Source organism: Paroedura picta, chromosome 6 (genome assembly GCF_049243985.1).
Source record: "Paroedura picta isolate Pp20150507F chromosome 6, Ppicta_v3.0, whole genome shotgun sequence".
Taxonomy (NCBI): Eukaryota; Metazoa; Chordata; class Lepidosauria; order Squamata; family Gekkonidae; genus Paroedura; species Paroedura picta.
The window spans coordinates 61,866,926-61,887,079 of record NC_135374.1 but is presented as its reverse complement, the minus strand read 5'-3'; the positions used below and the strand labels follow the sequence as shown (position 1 = coordinate 61,887,079).

Genomic DNA, 20,154 nt, shown 5'->3' with positions numbered 1-20,154 from the left:
CCCCCAAAAAAAAAGTGACTTTGAGGTGATCAGGTATTAAATTCCATCAGGTCCCTCTGTTTTATTGATTTTCATATCTGAAATATTATGTATTAAAGTGAAGTGATATTGATACAAATGTGTAGTCATTCCAATATTGTGTTTTGGAAAGTCTGTCAATGGATGCTGTACCAAAAAAGATTTTAATGCCATCACATATACATTTACATCAAGATTACAGCTTTAGCAGTGTTTTTCAATGCATATTGGTAATACAAAGGGGAAAAATCAGTAGATGGAGAAAACTGCACATCAACAATCGACAATATAATATAAACAATGGAGGATTTCTAATGTATCAGTACCAGTTTGGAATCAATGCCAGGTAACCTGGAACTCCATAATAAGACAAAGTTTAAGAATGTTTCAGAAGAATTCCTGAACTGAATGAATCATCATGTAAACATAATACTGCTCTACAGCATAGGCCAAACTGTTTTTATGAAGTTGGTGGTACAGTTTTCAAATGTGTGAAGATCTTCACAGCCATACAAAGAGGAGTTGGGTTTTCCCCCCATACAGTCAAAATCTTTGGGCAAACACTTGCCCACGTGTACAGGAGAGGTATCTGTAGTGTTATAGAACATAATTATCTCCTTAAAAGCTGTTGTCACATATGGATTGAGTGGGAAGAAGCCGTTCCATCCCATCTGTTTATTGAACAATTTGTACTTGGTGAAAAATTAGAACCCTCCTTTCTTTTGTCTGCCCTCCCTCCCTCCCCTGCCTCATGTCGAAGCCATTAGAAGAAAAGCATCATTGGCAAACATCAGTGATGTGTGGTTTCCCCCTCCCCTTATCTTTGCAACAGAAACAGGCACAGAATAGGAAGAGAACGAGGCCCAGAGTCTGCACAACTCAAAAGATCTAGATTCAATAACTATGTTTTTAAAAAGCATCTTCTGTATTTAGGACAATAAGGAAATGTTCTTCTTCCTTTAATGATTCCAGCACCTGTTTTCGGTCATCCACATGGTGTCATTCACATTCTGTTTTGGAACATTTCACATTCACTGGCAAGAGAAGGCTAACTTGACTTCACAAGGGCCAGCGTACCGCAGAGCTTAAAGTGTCAGATTCAGCTCTGGAAAATCCAAAATACTCTGCTATGGTAGCTTGTTGGGTGACCAAGGGCTTGTCACACACTCTCAGTCTGACCTGCTGCATAGGGTTGTTGTGTGGATAAAACTGGAGGAGAGGAGAATGATGCAAGCAGCTTTGTGTCTCCAATGGGGAAAATGGTAGGAGATAAATGAATAAAAAGACTCCAGACTTGGGATAGTTGTTTGCACCACATCCTTTAGTTAATATCTCTGGTCATGGCCTGTTATCTGGTATCATTTAGTGTGGTTAATATGTTTATTGTTGTTACTGTTGTTATTATTGATATATGAACTCTTTATTTTTACCTGTGTTTTAATTGTCAAAACTCAAAGGACTTAAGGAGAAATTAAAACAAATTACTGTCTTCTTATAATGCACTCCTTTTTCGATAAGCAGCTTTTTCTGGATAATTAGGACCCTATATAAGTGAGCTTTGGTAATTATAAATGGATGTCATTTGATAGGTTAAATCAATAACCATGTGTGTCAGAATATTAAACAGAAGGGAATTGTGGTTTCCCAACATAATGGAATACAGAGTATCTTAGCATTAGGGCAATAGTTTGAAGCAGTCTGGTGGTACCATCTGGTAGTTGTTTGGTGCTCTTACTTGGTTTAATGATTCTATCACACAAATGAAAAGGGGGGGAAGGGGAAGATTAGGTTTCACTTTGCAAAGCTTTCCAGCCACAGGATGCTGAATTACCTGCCGTGGCATAAATCAGCATGAATGCAGAATTGACTCAAGACTTACAGCTTGCCCACTGAACTCTAGACCACAATTAAATGGAAATTTGAATCATTGATTAGACTGTCATCTCTATATTGCTTTCTGAGTAACTTCACTTATTGTTTGTTTCATCTCTTAAACACGGTTGATTCTTGTTTTGCTTGCATCACTATGTCTATTTTTACTCCTTCTCCCTTACAGAGATGTGTAAAGATTTGCTCTCAGTTCTTTGCAACAAGGCCTTAAAGAGAAAAAGAATGCCCAAGTGAACAAATGTAGGGCTTGGTAAATTTTAAGTCACTGGCCCCCACCTGGTGGAATGAGCTCCCGGAAGAGCTGGGGGTCCTGTGGGATTTACCAACTTTCCTCAGGGCCTGCAAGACGAAGCTCTTCCACCAGGCCTCTGGTTGAGGCTGGCGCCTCCTTTTGAAGATCGGTTCCCCTTTCCCCTCCCTTCTCAGGGCTATATTGCAGTGTTCCCTGATATACTTCCTGGGAGTGCCGCCGCTATCATGTAATGGGTTAGATGATGCTTTGTTGTAGGATGCTTTTATGTATTATGGGTTTTATGGGTTCTTTATGTGTTGTTACCCCGCCATGAGCCTCAGGGGAGTGGTGGGCTATAAATCGAAATAATAATAATAATAAATAATAGATTAATCAGGATGACATACAAGGGATATTAGTAAGGATATGTATGTAGTGTATGTAAAGAGCTGTAAGTTCAGCATCGCACTGCGGGTGGAATAACTCCTGAGTAGGGATGGGCATGAACTGGTTCACAAGCTAAATTTGACATGAATTTGGCCTGGTTCATTGCCTCCAAACTGACGTGCCTTCCCAAAACACTTATTGAACTTTTGTTCAGTTTGGTGATGTGGTTTTTTTAAACCTAATAGTTGAGCAGGCAGACCTGCCTGTCATCTGGTAGGTTCACGTGGCTACAAGCCATTTAACCTATCCATTTCACTCCCCCCTGCTTCCAAGTGTGGAAAAGCAAAATGAACCAGTGAAACAGATCACATTTCAGTCTACTAACTGATGGACACACCTGCCCCAATTCTAGGCTGAAATGGCTGCCAGCCACTTAAACCTAACAGTGTAGCAAGAACACATGACAGTTATTAGGTTTAAACAGGCTGTGAGCCATTTAACCCATCTGTTTTGTTCCCTCTTCTTCCAAGCTGGGGAAAGCGAAACAGAATACTGAAATGGCTGGCAACCATTAATACTCCACAAGCAGTCTCCCTCCCCCTTTCTCCCAGTTATGATAAAGGGGACCCAAACTGTTTGATGTGGTCCAGGGAAATTCTGGTTTATTTCAGGGTTCAGTTCAGGGCCACTCCAAACCAAACTGGAATGTTTAGGTTTGTGCTTATCCCTACTCCAGAGGTAACAGATCTCGGATTTTGTAAATGAGCCCTCCCCCAGGCACAATCCTACTCTTAATTCAAATCGATCTCCATTATTTATTCACCGGTGGCTCATATTTCATGGTTTTTAGGTCAGAATTGTGCTACTATGGACCCAAGTCACTATACTTAAGAGTATATTTAGCTGCATGAATGAGCAGTGAATGAAAACCATTAGAGACCCATAATGCTTTGCTCACTAGCACTTAGTTTGGCTGCAGCTGCATTTCCTTAGTATATTTCTGCTTCATTTAAATTTGTCAATACCCCAGTAAGCATTGGCATCATTTCCCCCAGGAGAGACATTTACACGTGCCACTTCACAGGTCTCCACAACATCCTTGTGATCATAACATATTTCCTGATTTAGGAGCTCATACTTTCTAAGAGTGTTTTATTCCTTTGTGGTTTGTCTTTTCAACCAGTTCTATTCAAAAGTATAAACAGAGTTTGAGAATTAAAAACATTACAAAAAAAGGAATCTTCCAAACTGACTCACGAATCTTAAATTAATTATCAATAATTAAAAATTAATAATCTTAAATTAATTACTGGTTTATTGCAAGCTAGTTAGTAGATCACAAAACTCGATTTAACTACATAAACTATCTTTTAAATGTCAGATGTAAATAAGAAGTTCCCCTTATATGAAGAATTGATAACATTTCTACTACAATCCAGTTAAAGAATAAGAAGAGGTCCATCTAGACTGCTTTGCACATGCTTCCAGAAAAGGCACAAACCTGGCATAAAACCACTGCCTTTTAGCATGGAACTTGCTCTTTTCACTGCTACTGCACAGTGAGTACATAGCAATTGGTATTTTCTATCTTCTGCTCTTTAACCATTTAGAGCAGTGGTCCCCAACCTGCGGGCCGCGGCCCGGCGCCGGGCCGCGAAGGCCATGGCGCCGGGCCGCAGCTCCCTCTCCCTGCCCCCCCCCGCAGTAAAAAACTTCCCAGGCCGCAAGCTTGCGGCCCGGGAAGCTACTTACTGCGGGAGGGCGGGGAGAAGGAATCGGGGCCGGGCTGCGCCCGTGCAGGCCGCGCCCGCGCGGCCCGATCCGCAGGCGCGGCCCGCGGGTGCGGCCCGATCCGCGGGCGTGGCTCGATGCGTGGGCGCGGCCCGCAGGCGCGGCCAGAAGCGTGGGCGTGGCCCGCGCGGGCGCGGACCCCGCGGGCGCGGTCCCCGCGGGCGCGGCCGGATGCCCTGCCGGTCCCCAGCCTAATAAAGGTTGGGGACCACTGATTTAGAGCATCATGGGAAGGATTTAAAGGTAGACTTTTCAGACTCCACCCCTGCAGCCTTCAAGTATTTCCCAACCCCGAGCTGGCAATCCTACCTTATCCAGCCAATAGACTGGAGTGCATGGAATGTAGCAAGTCAAAACTAAATGAATCAGTGCAGGCTCAATAAGCAGTTTAATGAACTGTTAATTCCTGACAGAAGTGTGCCAGTTTCGATTGGCAATTGAACTGTACCTGGAGACCAAGAGAATACAGAACATTTGCCATTGTGTCTTATTTCATCCACTCATGGTTATATTCTACACTGATGAAGTTATCGAAACAAGGGTAATTCACCAGGTCTTGTTTGTTATTCTGTTGGAAATTGGCACACTTTTATTAGGAGGTTCCCTCATTAAACTGTTTATTGAACCTGCACAGATTCATTTGCATTAACCCTACATTATTTCCATATATACAAGGTGAGTAACAAAGCAGCAAAAGTGGCAAGGACACAAAGGCATCATAAATGGCCAGGAAGAAGAAGAAGAAGAAGAAGAAGAAGAAGAAGAAGAAGAAGAAGAAGAAGAAGAAGAAGAAGAAGAAGAAGAAGAAGAAGAAGAAGAAGAAGAAGAAGAAGAAGAAGAAGAAGAAGAAGAAGAAGAAGAAGAAGAAGAAGAAGAAGAAGAAGAAGAAGAAGAAGGCGATGACTTGGTTCTTATATGCCGCTTTTCTCTACCCAAAGGAGTCTCAAAGCGGCTTACAATTGCCTTCCCTTTCCCTTCCCCACAACAGACACCCTGTGAGGAGGGCGAGGCTGAGAGAGCGCTGATATCACTGCTCAGTCAGAACAGTTTTATCAGTGATGTGGCGAGCCCAAGGTCAGCTGGTTGCATGTGGGGGAGCGCAGAATCAAGCCCGGCTCACCAGATTAGAAGTCCGCCCTCCTAACCACTACACCAAACTGTCTCAGAAAGCAGGAGGTGAAGGTGACCTTCTTTTCTGCATGCTTGACTTACTCCTGATTTTCTTGGGAGTCTATCCACAAGCACTGAATTCAGATTGGGCACAGCTATTCTAGAATTGTGCCTTTCCTGTGCATTTCACAGTTTACTTTTCCTCTGCATATGGCTTAAATAGTCAGGATTTTCAAGGTAGGGTGCAGTCATCATTGGCGTTGTCATTGGTGGGTAGGTTGTGAGCTTTGGGCTGGGAAATACCTGAAGATTGGGGGGGTAGAGCCTAGGAAGAAAGAGGTTTGAATAGATGGAACTCAGCAGAGTATAAGGCCAGAGACTTCATTTCCAAAGAAGTCATTTTCTCTGGGGAGAATGATCTCTGTTGCCTGGAAATGGATCTTAATTCTGGGAGATCTCTAGGCTCTGCATGGAAGCTGGAGAAACAAAATAGGACCAATTAGAGGCATATAAATAAATAAAGTTTATTAATCTAAACTGGTGCCAAAGTCTCTTATGAAATTGAATCGAAGTAAATAATCTTACATTATAATGGGGAATACAACAAATTTCCCACTTGGGCCCAATTATGCATATGTTGGATAATGCACTTTCAGTGTGATTTTGCAGCTGGAGTTTCCTGTGCAGAATAGGATAATCATTTTCTAGAGTGCATTCAAAGTGCATTATCCAATATGTGCATAATAGGCCTAGGACTATAGAAAATCACATTACACAAATTCATATATATATAAAATGCATATATATAAAACATAATATCTTATATTATCCAATGAACATAGGTTCATGTCTTAATCAGAGGATCCTATGTATCTATGAAGGGAACCTCAAAGAAGCTTTGCTGAATCTTTGTGAAAAAACTTTCCCTTTGTGAAAGTCAGTGGGCTATGTTAATTTGATGGTGCATTGGCAATGTTAATTGTTCAGTACCAAAAAAATGTACTGTAAGTCCTCTGGGTTGTTTTTAAGTAACTCAAAATGATTTGTCACTGTAGCTTCCCTCACCCCAAATCTCAAGTGAGAAAGGTGCTCCTTCCCAAAAAGTAGCTCTCTCTTAACCTAAGTTTCCCTCCTGCAGTGAAATACTGAACTCTTCCATGGTTCTTGTAAGCATTACTCTGTGTGTGGGGGGTGGGGTGTGTGTGTGTGTGCGTGTGTGCTGGGAACGTGCTATATAAATGCAAATAGGTTGAACAACAAGGGTATCGTAAGTTATTCCACAAATATTGGTTATGTCATCATGCTGGTGTATTGGTGCAATAATGCAGAAACGTAGTGCTGGTGCTTTGATTTAAATAGTACAAGGAGAGAGGATGCACATTTCATTTTCATCTTGTGATGCAAAAGAAAGCAGTATAGCAACACTGGAGGCAATATAACGGGATCAAGGGAATATGTCATGACAACAGTATGTGTAACACAGCAACAGTAACTGGCACATTTAATAGTTAACACAGCAAATTTTTTATTGTGCACAAAGCATGGGAATATGGATAAAGCAAAATGAGAAGTAGCTCTCATTTTGCAGTAGGTTTGTTATATCTGATATTAAACAAGCAAGTCAACATGTAAGACTAGTTTCCCCCCCGTTATGCCATCAAAGAAACAGGAGGCTGTCTTGCAATGTGCAAACGTTGCATTTATATCCAATAATGGTGTGCGTTTTTAAGAGTGTTTTTAACATTTTTAAGAGTGTCATCTTACAATCAAGGTTGCCTTCCTTTGTAGTAAATGATGACAAAAAGTAACTTGCCATTTGTAATAATGATTGTCTAGAAAAACCTCGGCCCAAAGGGCAAAATCTCCCTTCCCTTCTGCCCTATGCAATATATGCATCCTTTCTAATATGACCTTTAAGCAATACAAATAGCAGCACTGGTTGGTGAGGATTTCATATGATAGCAGCAGGGTTTTTGGGCTTTCCTCAGTGTCAAATTGTAGCCCCATTTACACAGGATGCAGGTAGTCAAGAAGAACTTATTTGTACAGTGTTGCAGGTACCCAACATCTTGGTCTTTCAGATAATGTGTGTGCAATATTAACATACCACATTGCTGAAGCAAAAGTGAGGCATGGGCTGGCATCATAATACTGTGCACAAAACTGCAGTGCAGCATGTATTGAGTGTGCCTAGCGTCATACCGGTACTTTGCGTGCCTGTGAAACATTTAAATGTAATCTTAAACAGAGGCCGTGCTTTAGAGTGGGTTTTCACAAAGATACGCCCTTACGGTACTTATTCTTAGAAATTAAACTGGGGGGGGGGGGCGCACTGGACTCAGAATCAGTTCTCACATCTGTTTATTCCTTTGTAGTCTGTATGGCAATTTGCTGCTGTTTAAATGTCTTAAGAAATTTGCTATTTGAATTTAGCTGTATTTACTGCTTAGTTACTTAGGCATCTGCTTTAATTAACCTCTCCTGACAACTAACTCCCCCAACCTATATGAAACATTTAAGGAAATCCGTTCCAATGTAATCGAAGTAGCATGCATCTGTATGACCCATTATGCACAGGGGTTTTAGTGCACATTCGGGGTGGAATGGCAGCAACTAAAATCACCGATAACGCACGGTGCTGGCTGCAACTGGCCGCAGCTTCAGTGCATGCCGCCGAAAAAGCCGCGTTCGCGAAACACGGAAGAAAGTGCAGCTTCCGGGTGACTGGGGCGCAACCAGAAGCGGCACCGGGATCGCCACGTCCATAATCGGTTACTCTGGGTTTTGCCGCCGTCAAGCCCCGCATAACCGGTGTGCGTCGCGTCTTCCCCCTCCGCGTTTTCCATGTGACCCGAAATCGCCGTTTCGGCGGCCGTGCATAATGGGCCTATATGCCTAATCTTTCAGTTCCTGCTGGCACCCACTGGTACCCAGTGAACTCTGCTGACATTTATTGTATTTATATACCACCCTCTCCTGAGGCGCAGGGCAGTTTACATAAAAAACACAGAAAACAGTACATGAAACTCAGCTTTTCACATATCAATAACATTAACATTAAACTATAACCGAGGTAACAGAATATAACGCTGCAAACAGGTCCAGAGCAGACTGAATGGGTGGATTTCTGGGAGGGAGGGAGCAGGGGCCCTGTAGATGTTGCTGGTCACCTGGTTTCAACCAAATGCCTGGTGGAAGAGCTCCCTTTTGCAGGCCCTGTGGAACTGTTTTAGCTCCATCAGGGCCCCAATTGGGGATGCTGTCGGACTCAAACTTCTCATATCTGTTCACAAATTCTTGTATTTCTATGCTTACAACAATTCACAGGTCTTGATAAATGCCTTAATCCAGTCTCAGCTATTATCACCCTGTTTCTTATGCATCTAGTCTCAAGGTCATCCTGGCCATTAACCTCTCCCACACACTCTCTATTTATATATAATGTTTGAGGATATTCTATTTCACAGTATCTGATGAAGTGTGCTTGCACAGGAAAGCTTATACCTTGAATAAAAGTTTGCTGGGCTTAAAGATGCAACTGGACTCAAACGTAGTTATGCCCCATGATCATAGAATCTTTAAACCGCCCGTGGCGCCACGGGCGCCACGGACTAAATAATTCGATAAGGCCTGCCGAGGCGGGATGTGTCCGTGATGAGGAAGGGTCCGGATTGGACCCTTCCTCACGACAATCGGAGGGACCAATTGGCAGGCGCGAAGCGCCTGCCGATTGGTCCCTCCGATTCCCAGCCCCAGCAACTGCGAGCTGCGCACAGCGCGGCTCACAGTTCCTCCCGGCCTGATGCGGCGAGAGGCGCGAAGCGCCTCTCGCCGCGTCAGGCCGCCAACCCAGGGAGCGAAGGGAGCAAAGGGAGCGAAGCGACCCAGGGAGCGAAGCGCGGCTGCGGGGGGTTCCCTGCCTGGCGGCCTCTCGCCGCGTCAGCCCGCCCCCGCCGAAAGAACCTCACCGACGACGACGAAGGAGCCGACGACCAGCCCGCCGACCAGCCCCCCTTCCCGCATCCCTGCCAATTCCACCCTTCAAACAACCGTCCACACACTCACCCACCTGCATGCCGCCCGCTAACCCCCCACCCTCCCCGCACCCCGCCGCCACTTCCCACGCTTCGCGCACACACTCACCCGCGCCCACACAATCCGATCACCCTCCCACCCTCCCCAGACCCCTTCCCGTCCCGCTAACGCTTCCGACATTTCCAGCACCCCCCCAACCACACAATTACCCACCCTGCCGCCGACCGATCACCCCACCACACTACCCAGACCCCTTCCCACCCCGACACGAGGTCCAAACAACCAGCCGCGACATAACTCCCAGCTCCTGTCCCCGGCCTTCCCCACCACCCCTTTCCTATGCCGATCCACCCTCGCCGCCACCACGCTCACCTTTCCTGGTCCTCCGCAGCCCGGCCCCTTCCTTCCCATTTCGCCGACGCTGGCCCCAGCCGCCCTGCTCTGCCCGCCTGCTCCACCGGCCCTAGAATGACCCGGGCATGCGCGGACTCACGCGCATGCCTGGTTGCAGAGCCCAACGCACTTCCGCCCCCCAAGCACCCCGCCCCCACGCTCCTGCACGCATGCCCGGATACCCGAGCATGCGTCCTTCGCCTCCCGATGACTCGCCCCATCCCCCCAGCCCACCCTGCGCCGCTACCTCCATTTAAACGAATGCTCCGAAGCCCATTCTCACTACGCCCAACCTCTGCCCATTTTTATAAATGGGCTTTATTCCCTAGTCATAGAATAATAGAGTTGGAAGGACCTCATGGGTCACCTAGTCCAACCCCCTGCACTATGCAGGACACTCACAGCCCTATTGCTCATCTACTGTAACCCGCTACCCTCTTGAACCTTCACAGAATCGGCCTCTCTGTCAGATGATTATCTAGCCTCTGTTTAAAAATTTCCGAAGATGGAGAACCCACCACCTCCTGAGGAAGCCTGTTCCACTGAGAAACCGCTCTAACTGTCAGGAACTTCTTCCGGATGTTTAGATGGAATTTTTTTTGAATTAATTTCATCCCATTCATCCTGGTCTGTCCCTCTGGGGCAAAAGAGAACAATTCTGCTCCATCCTCCATATGGCACCCTTTTAAATACACCCTTTGATGTAACAGTCTGTTCATTATGGATGCTTCACTATCTTCCAGTCTTAGTAGTATCAAATTATGTACTCTTGATTAGCGATCCCCAACCTGTGGGCCGCGGACCACATGTGGTCCTTCGACTAATTGGAGGTGGGCCCCGAAGGACGCCTTCTCCCCCCCCCTGGCCCTTTACCTCATCCCCCCCAGCCCTTTACAACACACTTCATTGTTGTGGCGTGTCTGTATCTTATTTTGAAGGGATGTTTAAACATTACCATAGCGATCAGAGAGCATTAGGGCAGTGGTTGAGAGTAGAGGAGTAAACTACCCCCCCCCCCACCAGGCCTCAGTAAAAGGCGTTGAGTGGTCCCCGGAGAGTGGTCCCCAGCATTGAGTGGTCCCTGGTGATAAAAAGGTTGGGGACCACTGCTCTTGATGGTTTTTGGATGTGAAAATATCTCATGTGGCAGGCATAGGGGGGGGGGGAAGATATGCAATAAGAAATGTAATGGAAATGCATTAGGGAATGCTCAGCACCTTTCTTCCCTCGCTCCCATCCACAATTGCAGCCCCTGGAAACTGGTTTGCCCTCGTGGCCTCAACTAACCCTGCCCTGCTGGAGGCTCTGCTCCCAGGTAGGGGTCACCAACCCCACTACAGCTCCCACACCTGGCCTATTTTCATGAGGAAGGGTGCGTGGGTGAGAGAACTAGTGAAGGGGGGTGCGGACTATCTGTGGTTTGAGGTGAGGAGGGGGAAGAAAAATAAGAAGCGTCTGAGCTGCTTTGTAATTCCAGTTCCCTTGACGCTTTCTCATCAAGGGCAACAGATTACAGTGGAGGCAGCCGATGCCATGTGGCCACTGGCTCACAGTGAAAAGCAGATAGTAGACAGAGGGCATTTGCAGGGCAGGGTAGAGCAACAAGGTGAAGAGACTGAACCAGCCAGCCAGCTGCCACTGCTCCCTCAGTCACCGCCACCATAATAGCCAGGTCGAACTGTCCACCGCCGTGATAACACTGGACTGTTTCCATCTCACCCACCTCTTCTATCCCTCTTGCCAGTTAGCTGGTCATCATCCTTCCCTCCCCCTGTGGGTGTACCAGTTACAGCAACTGGCACAAGTGTGGGGTGCCCTTTAGACTTGCTTCAGAGAGGGACAGACCAAAGTCCACAGGGAAGGGAAGAGCAGGAACAGCCACTGCTGCTGAGCAACATGCAGCCTCTGTGGGTTTCGCCAGACAAAGAACTATGGTGGTGGCTGCTGTTGTTGTCATCATCAGGGTCATAGCCATGCTCTACGTTCCTCCCCAAGAATGATGCACTTTGGTCCCCCCTCACAAGCCTGCTCCATCTCCCAGGCTGCCTTCCCTGCCAGGCTGCAGCTGAGCCTGCTGCAACCCATTCCCTCAGTAAGCGCTCGCAGCCATTTGTCTGAACTTTTCCAGTGAGCCAGCCAGCTAATCAGTGGCCAGCGGAATCCCTTATCTAATTCTTGCATTTTTTATTTTACTAGTAATGCAAATCGTTTATGGTTTTCCTGTGAGTTGTTCATATTGGATATTAGTCTAGCTCATTTGAGAGCTTGCTGAGCAGTTTTCTGAACAAGCTACAATTCTCAGGCATGTCCTGAAGCATTTACTCTAAAGTTGCTTCAGGGAACAGAGCTGTCATCCTCCCTCGTTCTGTTTTCTTTTGATTGGTTATTAGGAAGCTCACTTAGGCAAAAAGGAAAACGGTATGCACGTGATAGCATGGAGTTCAGCTGCATTCATTTCATACCCTGTCAAAGACTAGACAGAGAATGAGAAATCTAAGCAGCTTTGGGTCTCTGGTGTGTTATTTGAAGAGAACAGCTTGTAATGTACAAACATAAAACAGATTTTTTGCGGGGGGAAATGAAAATACTTGCCTATAGTGAATCGGCAGGGGGGGGGGAAGCTATAGTTTATTTTGAATATGTCTTTTGATTAAAATTCATAGTTGTCACATAAAATAAATCACCTCTTTTTCCTATAATGTGACCTGAAACCGCTTCTAAGTGAATAAGATATGAACTCTAAATGTTCACAGTCTTTACCCTGACACATTCAATCACATCACAAGGTGCCGGCAGAGCTGCCAAACTTCTCAGACGTTGTCATTCTTAGAAAAGCTTGGCAGCACAGAGCATCAGTTCTATCTTAGAAATACTTGTTTAGGTACATCTTATTGATTAGTCATCCTTAATATCTGGAAAACTGCCCAGGGGGTGGAGTGTGTCTGGCCCTCGTCTGGACTCAAAACCAGCCCGATCAGGGTACGGCCAGCAAAGTTGGCCGCACCCTGATTGGGCCAGCCACTAAGTGCCCTGCCACCCCTCGACGCCTGCTCTCCTCTCTGGCAGCCTGGCGGCAGACATGCCTGGCTGCCAGACCTGGCATGTCTCCACTGCCCCACTGCTCCACCTGGCTGCTGTCGGCACTGCCGAGAAGAAGCTGCAGGAGCCCATGGCGCCGAAGAGGCACCTGCTCCATCACCGACCAGCCCTCCCCTGCTGGACAACGCAGAGAGAGTGCAACCACCCTGGTGGCCACAGTAGGTCCCAGCAGCGCTGGGCCACAACACGAGGCCATGCCACCAGCAGAAAACTGGACCCGCTGCGGCCTGATGCCCCTCACGGAAGCTGCTGTGCAGCCAGGCCCAACAGCTCCGCCACGGCCTGCCCATGACCAGCCTAGGACCCACCCATGCAACATGCCTTCAACTCACCACATTTGGGGGAGGAGCAATGGGCCAGGAGGCCTCTCCACACCTCCCCAGGCATACATACACACTAACAGGTATAGAGGTGATATTTTGATTTTCAAACTCTAGCGATATATCCTCTTAATCCAAATTAGGCCAAGGCATGTGAAATTTTCCAAGACCATGATTTGAAAAATACATACCTTTGTGTGTGTGTGTTTTTAAATCTTGCATTTGGATGTGCCACAATTCCATTTCCCCAACTTTCTTATGTACCCATGAATTAAAGACTAATACTTTACCTTTAAAAAACCTTGCCCACATGTTGGATTGGGGATTGGGGTATGTGTTGTTTGGTATCTTGAAGAAAATAAACCCTGAAGGTATTTTAGGGCTCTGTGTTCTGTGATACCAGATGTAATCTCCAAAAACAGCATAACTACTTATTTTCACTGGGATTTTGTGGATTGTAATTGTGTCCGATCTGTCTCCCTCTCTGAATTCTGCTGTACTTTTCCACACATTTCTTAGAGACTTAAGGTTGCTGCACGTTAATTAATTCTATTTATTCAGCCAATAAATTTATATACTGCTTTTCCATATCATGGAATAACTTGCTACAAAAAGGTGCAAATTATTTTTCACCAGAAATTAAGCCTGCTGTAGAAAAAATACAGCAGGCGCTAGTGGGCAGTGGGTAGTTGCGGGAGGCCCCCTGGGCCCCTCCCCCGGAAGGGAGGGAGAGAGGGAAGGAAGGAAGGAAGGAAGGAAGGAAGGAAGGAAGGAAGGAAGGAAGGAAGGCAGGCAGGCATAGAGAAAGGGAGAAAGAGAGAGAGAGGGAAAGAGAGAGAAAGTGTGTGTGAGAGAGAGAAGGGGAGAAAGGAGAGTAAGCAATGGGAGAAAGAATGGAAGAAAGAAAGGCAGAAGAGAAATGGATGTATGGGAGCGAGAAAAGAGATTAAGGGGTGGAAGGAAGGAAGGAAGGAAGGAAGGAAGGAAGGAAGGAAGGAAGGAAGGAAGGAAGGAAGGAAGGAAGGAAGGAAGGAAGGAAGAGGCAGAGAGAGAGGCAGAAAGGAGAGAGAGAAATGGAGGAAGGAAGGCAGGGAGGGAGGGAGGGAGGGAGGGGTTTCGAGTTGCGAGCGGGGTGAGTAGAACGTGGGGCCACAAGGGAAGAATGCGGGGTAGAGAGTGGTGGGTGGCTGGGTGTTTGGGGACCGGGAAGCAGCAGCGGAGCACAGGAGGGGCCACAGAGAATGAGTGCAGGGCAGAGAGGGGTGGGGTGGGGTGGGCAGAAGCCCCTGCCCCGGTTCCCAGCTACCTTGGGGCTTTTGCCGGGCCCAGGGACACCCCCACCACGTGCGCGATGTGGCGAGACTGTCCCTGGGCCTGGCAGAAGCCCCCGCCAGGCTCCCAGGCTACCTCGGGGCTTCTGTCAGACCCTGGGACAGCTCCGCCGCATCTGCCCTGTGTGCAGCTGGTGATTGGCCCCGGACTCACAAGCGGAGGGCCCAATCGTTGCCCTTCCCCATCCCAGACAGCGCCCACCCCGCAAGCCTTTACTGTTTTATTTATACTGCTCCCACGGCGCGGTTACAGATTTAGTGGAACGTATTCACCTGAAAAAGCATTAAATGTTTTTAACCATAATCAGTACCAAAAGAGCAGCTTTTTGGAATTGCTCCTAACAATGCTAAGGTAGTGTGTCATTCCTTACCAAAATCTTTCCTAGGTTTATCTGTAATGATATCCACATGAAATCCACTTCTTGATTGTATAAACCACAGCTTATGTTCTTGCTAGCCCGAAAATCAGTTTGTTATGGTTCAGAAACCTTTCCAGTGGGAAAAGCTGTATCCTGACACGTTGTCATATGCAAGCATCAATAGCTCTGACATGTGAAAAGGTCATGCCACCAAGCATTAGCATTTCAAAATAGCAATTAAAGTAACTCATTTAAAAGCAGCATATCCACACCCATAAATGATATTTGGAAGAAAAAATGTGCAACGTTCTGGGTATATGCAAGGCAGTTGCATCGTCTTTCTTCAACCAAGATGCATTAAACCATCTCATAACGTGAAGCGGTGAATGTGCCAGCCTAGGATCTGGGGAAATCAGGTTCAAATCCCCTTTCTGATACAGAAGCTTTCTTGGGCCAGTCACACATTTCCAGCCTGACCTACCTTTTATGAGGATAAAATGGCAGAGAAGGAAATGATGTAAGCCACTTTGGGGTCTCAACTGGAGAGAGAAAGGTGTAATTTAAGCAAATTAAATAAACAGATAAAAGCACAACATGAAGTAGATTGAGTAAGAAATGACAAGTAAGACTATGTAGGGAGACCTCTTTTACAGCACAGTTGCCTTTCTTGCTTCTCACATTCATATCAAGCTCTTAATTGATGTGTCATTTTTATTTCTAGTTCCTGCTATGATAACCTCCTATCCAAATACCACCTTGGCAACACAGGGTCAAAAGAAAGAGATGAGTTGCACAGCACATGGGGAAAAACCCATCATAGTCCGCTGGGAGAAAGAAGACAGAATAATTAATCCTGAAATGTCCCGCTATCTTGTATCCACAAAGGAATTGGGTGATGAAGTGATCTCTACTCTTCAGGTAATATGATCAATCTGTTCTCAGCTCATTAGAGTGGTAGTTCCATTTAAACAAAAAGGTTTCTGGACATATTTGGGAGAATATGTGTTCCCTTTCTGTATTTATTCACAGGTGGTTTCCACACGGGGAGGAGGTTGGTTGTTAGGACGTGGCAATGAGGCTTCCACACAACAGAGTTCCCTGCAGTTTCCCCACCCCAGTCCGTGGAAGGTGGACTCTGTGGCATTATACCTCATTGAAGTCCCTCCCTTCCCCAAACCCGCCCTCCTCAGGCTCCAAAATCTCCAGGTATTTCCAAATGTGGAGCTTGTGGCCCTATAAAAATATTAACTTTGCACTGTACACATTCATGTCCTAATTTCTAGGTTGAGTACTGAGAGTGCCATTCTTTGTATAGTTCATATCTTTCAAAGTCCATGGAAGGCTGTAACTCTGCCTAGAATTGCACTATTAAATAAAGGCAAACAAATGAGAACATCGTTTATTATATATTCCAGTTTACTAGTACTCAACATAGATTGACTAGCTCCAAGATAATTTTGTGTGTCTAAGAAACCACTCTTATATGCTTATATCTGCAAATCTAAATATATGTGTATATGTTAGGTTTGCCACTACCTGCCTTCTTTTCCAATTTCACCACCATTAAGGGGGGAAAAATGAGAAAAAAGCATATTTTCTCTACCACAGAAATCAGGGAAATTCCTGAGTGTCATCCAGCAGTGATGTCAGTCTACCCTGTTAGCTGCATTTTGGGTGACTACTCATTAGATCTTGGAATAATTCTAGCAATAAAGTTGAAGTAGCTCAAACATCCCAATCCAGAACCTATGCAGAAGGATTTATTTCATCAGCTCAATAGGCTCAAGGAATGGTTTGGAAAAAAAACATGATGCTGTTATGTTGATGCAGCTGGTCCCTGTATGCTGTCTGGATTGAAGTCTGCCTGGGAATTATATGGGATCTATTCTTTACTTTCAGAGTTTATACTCTAACCTTCCTTCCGGATGAAATCACAGGTTGCCTTACAACAATTTGAAAATTGTTTGGTGTAGTGGTTACGAGTGCGGACTTCTAATCTGGCATGCCAGGTTCGAATCTGCGCTCCCCCACATGCAGCCGGCTGGGTGACCTTGGGCTCGCCATGGCACTGATAAAACTGTTCTGACTGGGCAGTGATATCAGGGCTCTCTCAGCCTCACCCACCCCACAGGGTGTCTGTTGTGGGGAGAGGAATGGGAAGGCGACTGTAAGCCGCTTTGAGCCTCCTTCGGGTAGGGAAAAGCAGCATATAAGAACCAACTCAATTCAATTCAATTCAAAACATCATGGCTACATTGAAACATAACACAAAGCCACAGTTTGCTATTATTAGAGTGAGCCTTGGAAATCCTTGAGTTTCAGTGACTCCTTTTTTTGTACAGAAGCTCAGATTTTGAAGACTTCCTGGTTACTAATAAATGACATCTCTCATGACATCTGTAGTCTCTTGCTTACAAAGTAGGATTCCAATGTGATTGGAATTAAATCAGTTCCGTTGTTTCATCTGATAATTGTGACAAATTGTAGGTGTTGGAAACTCAGAAAAGTTCAACATCCATATTTATGTGAGGGGAAATGGAGGATGTGAGCTCAAGGACTTCTAGCAGTGCAATCCTACTCACTCATTAATGTCAGCTGGTGTCAGTGCTTTTTAAAGGGTGTAATTCTGTTTAGAACTGAACTGCATAGCTATTTCCTGTAATGACCAATCATGTTTTGCTCAAAATAGAGGCTAAATACAGTAATATAATCTAAAGACAAGGAGTAATTTGCTGGAGTACTATTTTTTCTATACTAGTAGCTCATGTGCATTGTTTGGCAGTGTTTCACTGCATTCCCCTCTTTAGGCTTGGAGCCATATGGGTATCAAATTGTGACTTGTTCAGTCTAGTTGTGTATATTATGTGTATCTAATATGGTTTATTGTTCATAGGAAATTGTTGTGTGGGATCATCTTGTGCAGTATGAGTACAGTTAGAAGATGAGTTTTACTTTATATATATATGTGTGTGTATTTTTCTCAATCTACTATATAGATTTTGCCAACAGTGCGAGAAGACTCTGGTTTCTTCTCCTGCCATGCCATCAATTCATATGGGGAGGACCGTGGAATAATTCAGCTCACTGTGCAAGGTAGGAAGAGGACAACATAAGGAAAAAAACACAGCTTTTGTAGTACAGTAAGTGTATGTCATGCTCAGAAATCTGTGGGGGGAGGGGGTTTCCTAGTAAACATTGCCTTAAATTTCAGACATTAGAATGTCTATTATAATGTTCCAACATATACCTTTCACTGGAACAATCAAAGCAGAAATGTATCGATAAGCATCTCTTGAAAGATACATCTCTTGAGAGAAATTGATTTATGTCTTTGGGGTCAATTTAAACATTATGGCGACCACATGGAAACCAATAGAAAGCACCTATTTGAGTGGGGTTCCACCTAACACATTTAAAGGGCTCTTAGTTCAGCATTTGCTGACCAGCACGACATGGAGGTGTTTCATGTCTCAGGATAACACCTGAGTTTTAAGAAGCCCTATAATGCCATTTTGACTATGTGAAACCCCAGTGCAGGTAAGTGCTTTTTGGAAGTTTTTTGCATGGCCACATTCATGTTTCAGGCCACACCAATTCTTAATATATAGGCTTAAAATATGAAATACATACTTACGAGTATACATAGTTGACATCACTGAGGCTTAATCTCTATTCTTGTAGCTCTAGACCTCCAAATAGGATATAGTGCAAAACAATATGATTTCCTTTCTGAAGGAGCCAAAAACCTGTTATATATTTAGAAACAAAATGTTTCACATTTAATCAGTCAAAAGCAGTCTAGCAACTGCAATGTATTTTGTACATTTGTAGCTAGAATGTCTCCAGGCTGGGTTTTCCCATGATATTTCCTAGTGGGGAGGGGTAATCAGGCAGAGACCGGCAGACCCTGCAATGGGGTGAGGTGACGCCCTGTCAAATGCCAAGCTGAAATATAAATCAGCCACTGGGCTCTAACTGCCCGGTATACAACACTTGCTCACATGATGGTATGCCTTGGAGCATACATGTAAGATGCCAGATCTACTCAGGACTCACAAAGCACCTTTCTTCCAACCTCTGGTCTCTGCTGCCACGGTTTCCCTGCAAGTACAAAGAAGTCTTTTAAAAATCCAGGAAAAGTGGGATTCTGCTTCTCATTTACAGTAATATAATCCTATGAATAATAACCTAAGTAATATCAATGAGCTGTCAAAAATGAGAAAATATATGAATGATAGATGCTTCTGCTGCATGGAAGTGTCTTTGTGCATATATGCAGGATCTATTTATTTTATTTTGATTCTGGTTGAGTATCTAAGATAGAATAACTACTCCTGACAAACCATTACAGCTGATTTTGCCTTCATGGCTGAATATAGGTACAAATCTACACCGACCCACATGCACGCAAAGAATGTTTTTTTTTTCTTCCCCTCCTTTCTTTAACTTCCAGTATTGTGAATGTGTTGTGCTCTTTTTTAGATAAGTTAGTCTAGTCAAACACTGGGTTTAAGCCTATGCTATGCATGTAAAGAGAGTAGAGCAACATTGCTCGTTCACAGACACACACTTATTCCATTTTAAAACTATTTTCTCCTCAATTCATTTACATCTGGGTATTGATGTCTCCCTAGAATGTGAATTTTATAGCCTAGATCTGCTCTGGGGAAAACAAGCATTCTTATATGGAATACTGTTAACATGGGATTCTAAAATAAGATAACATTTATAGGCAAAGTGAGTCTCTTATTTTAGACAAAATAGTACTTTTCCTCCTTATGGGAATTAGGTGGGCTAAATGGATGTGCAACTTAGTAAGCGTAGAAAACGGAGAGCTGTCTTACTGTTGACAAGCCCGTATTTGTTGTCCCGTGCTCACTGCTGTAGTTTACACACAACTGTTTCCTTCTGTTAACTAAAGCAGAAACTGTCTCTTTGCCCAGAACCCCCAGATCCTCCTGAAATAGAAATCCGAGAAGTTAGAGCCCGCAGCATTGCCCTCAGGTGGACCATGGGATTTGATGGAAACAGTCCGATCACAGGCTATGACATAGAATGCAAGAACAAGTCTGGTAAGAAGTCATCGTGATCCATCACCTGTACTTTGGAAACATCTCTGATTGGTCTGGTGGTGTAATATTCTAATATCATTCACTGAAGTGTTTCCCATTTCAAGACCTTTACATGTG

The 20,154-nt window shown here is 44.9% G+C and overlaps 1 protein-coding gene across 9 annotated transcripts in view; it reads left to right on the top strand.

Annotated features, from left to right (window-relative positions):
- Positions 1–20,154, top strand: part of DSCAM (DS cell adhesion molecule) — a 603,397-nt gene that overhangs the window by 457,660 nt on the left and 125,583 nt on the right. For all 9 annotated transcript variants that reach the window (XM_077342744.1, XM_077342751.1, XM_077342750.1 and 6 more), the window contains 3 exons: positions 15,687–15,883; positions 17,962–18,058; positions 19,909–20,037. In XM_077342744.1, the coding sequence (XP_077198859.1) occupies positions 15,687–15,883; positions 17,962–18,058; positions 19,909–20,037 (423 nt within the window). The remainder of the gene's footprint in view (positions 1–15,686; positions 15,884–17,961; positions 18,059–19,908; positions 20,038–20,154) is intronic.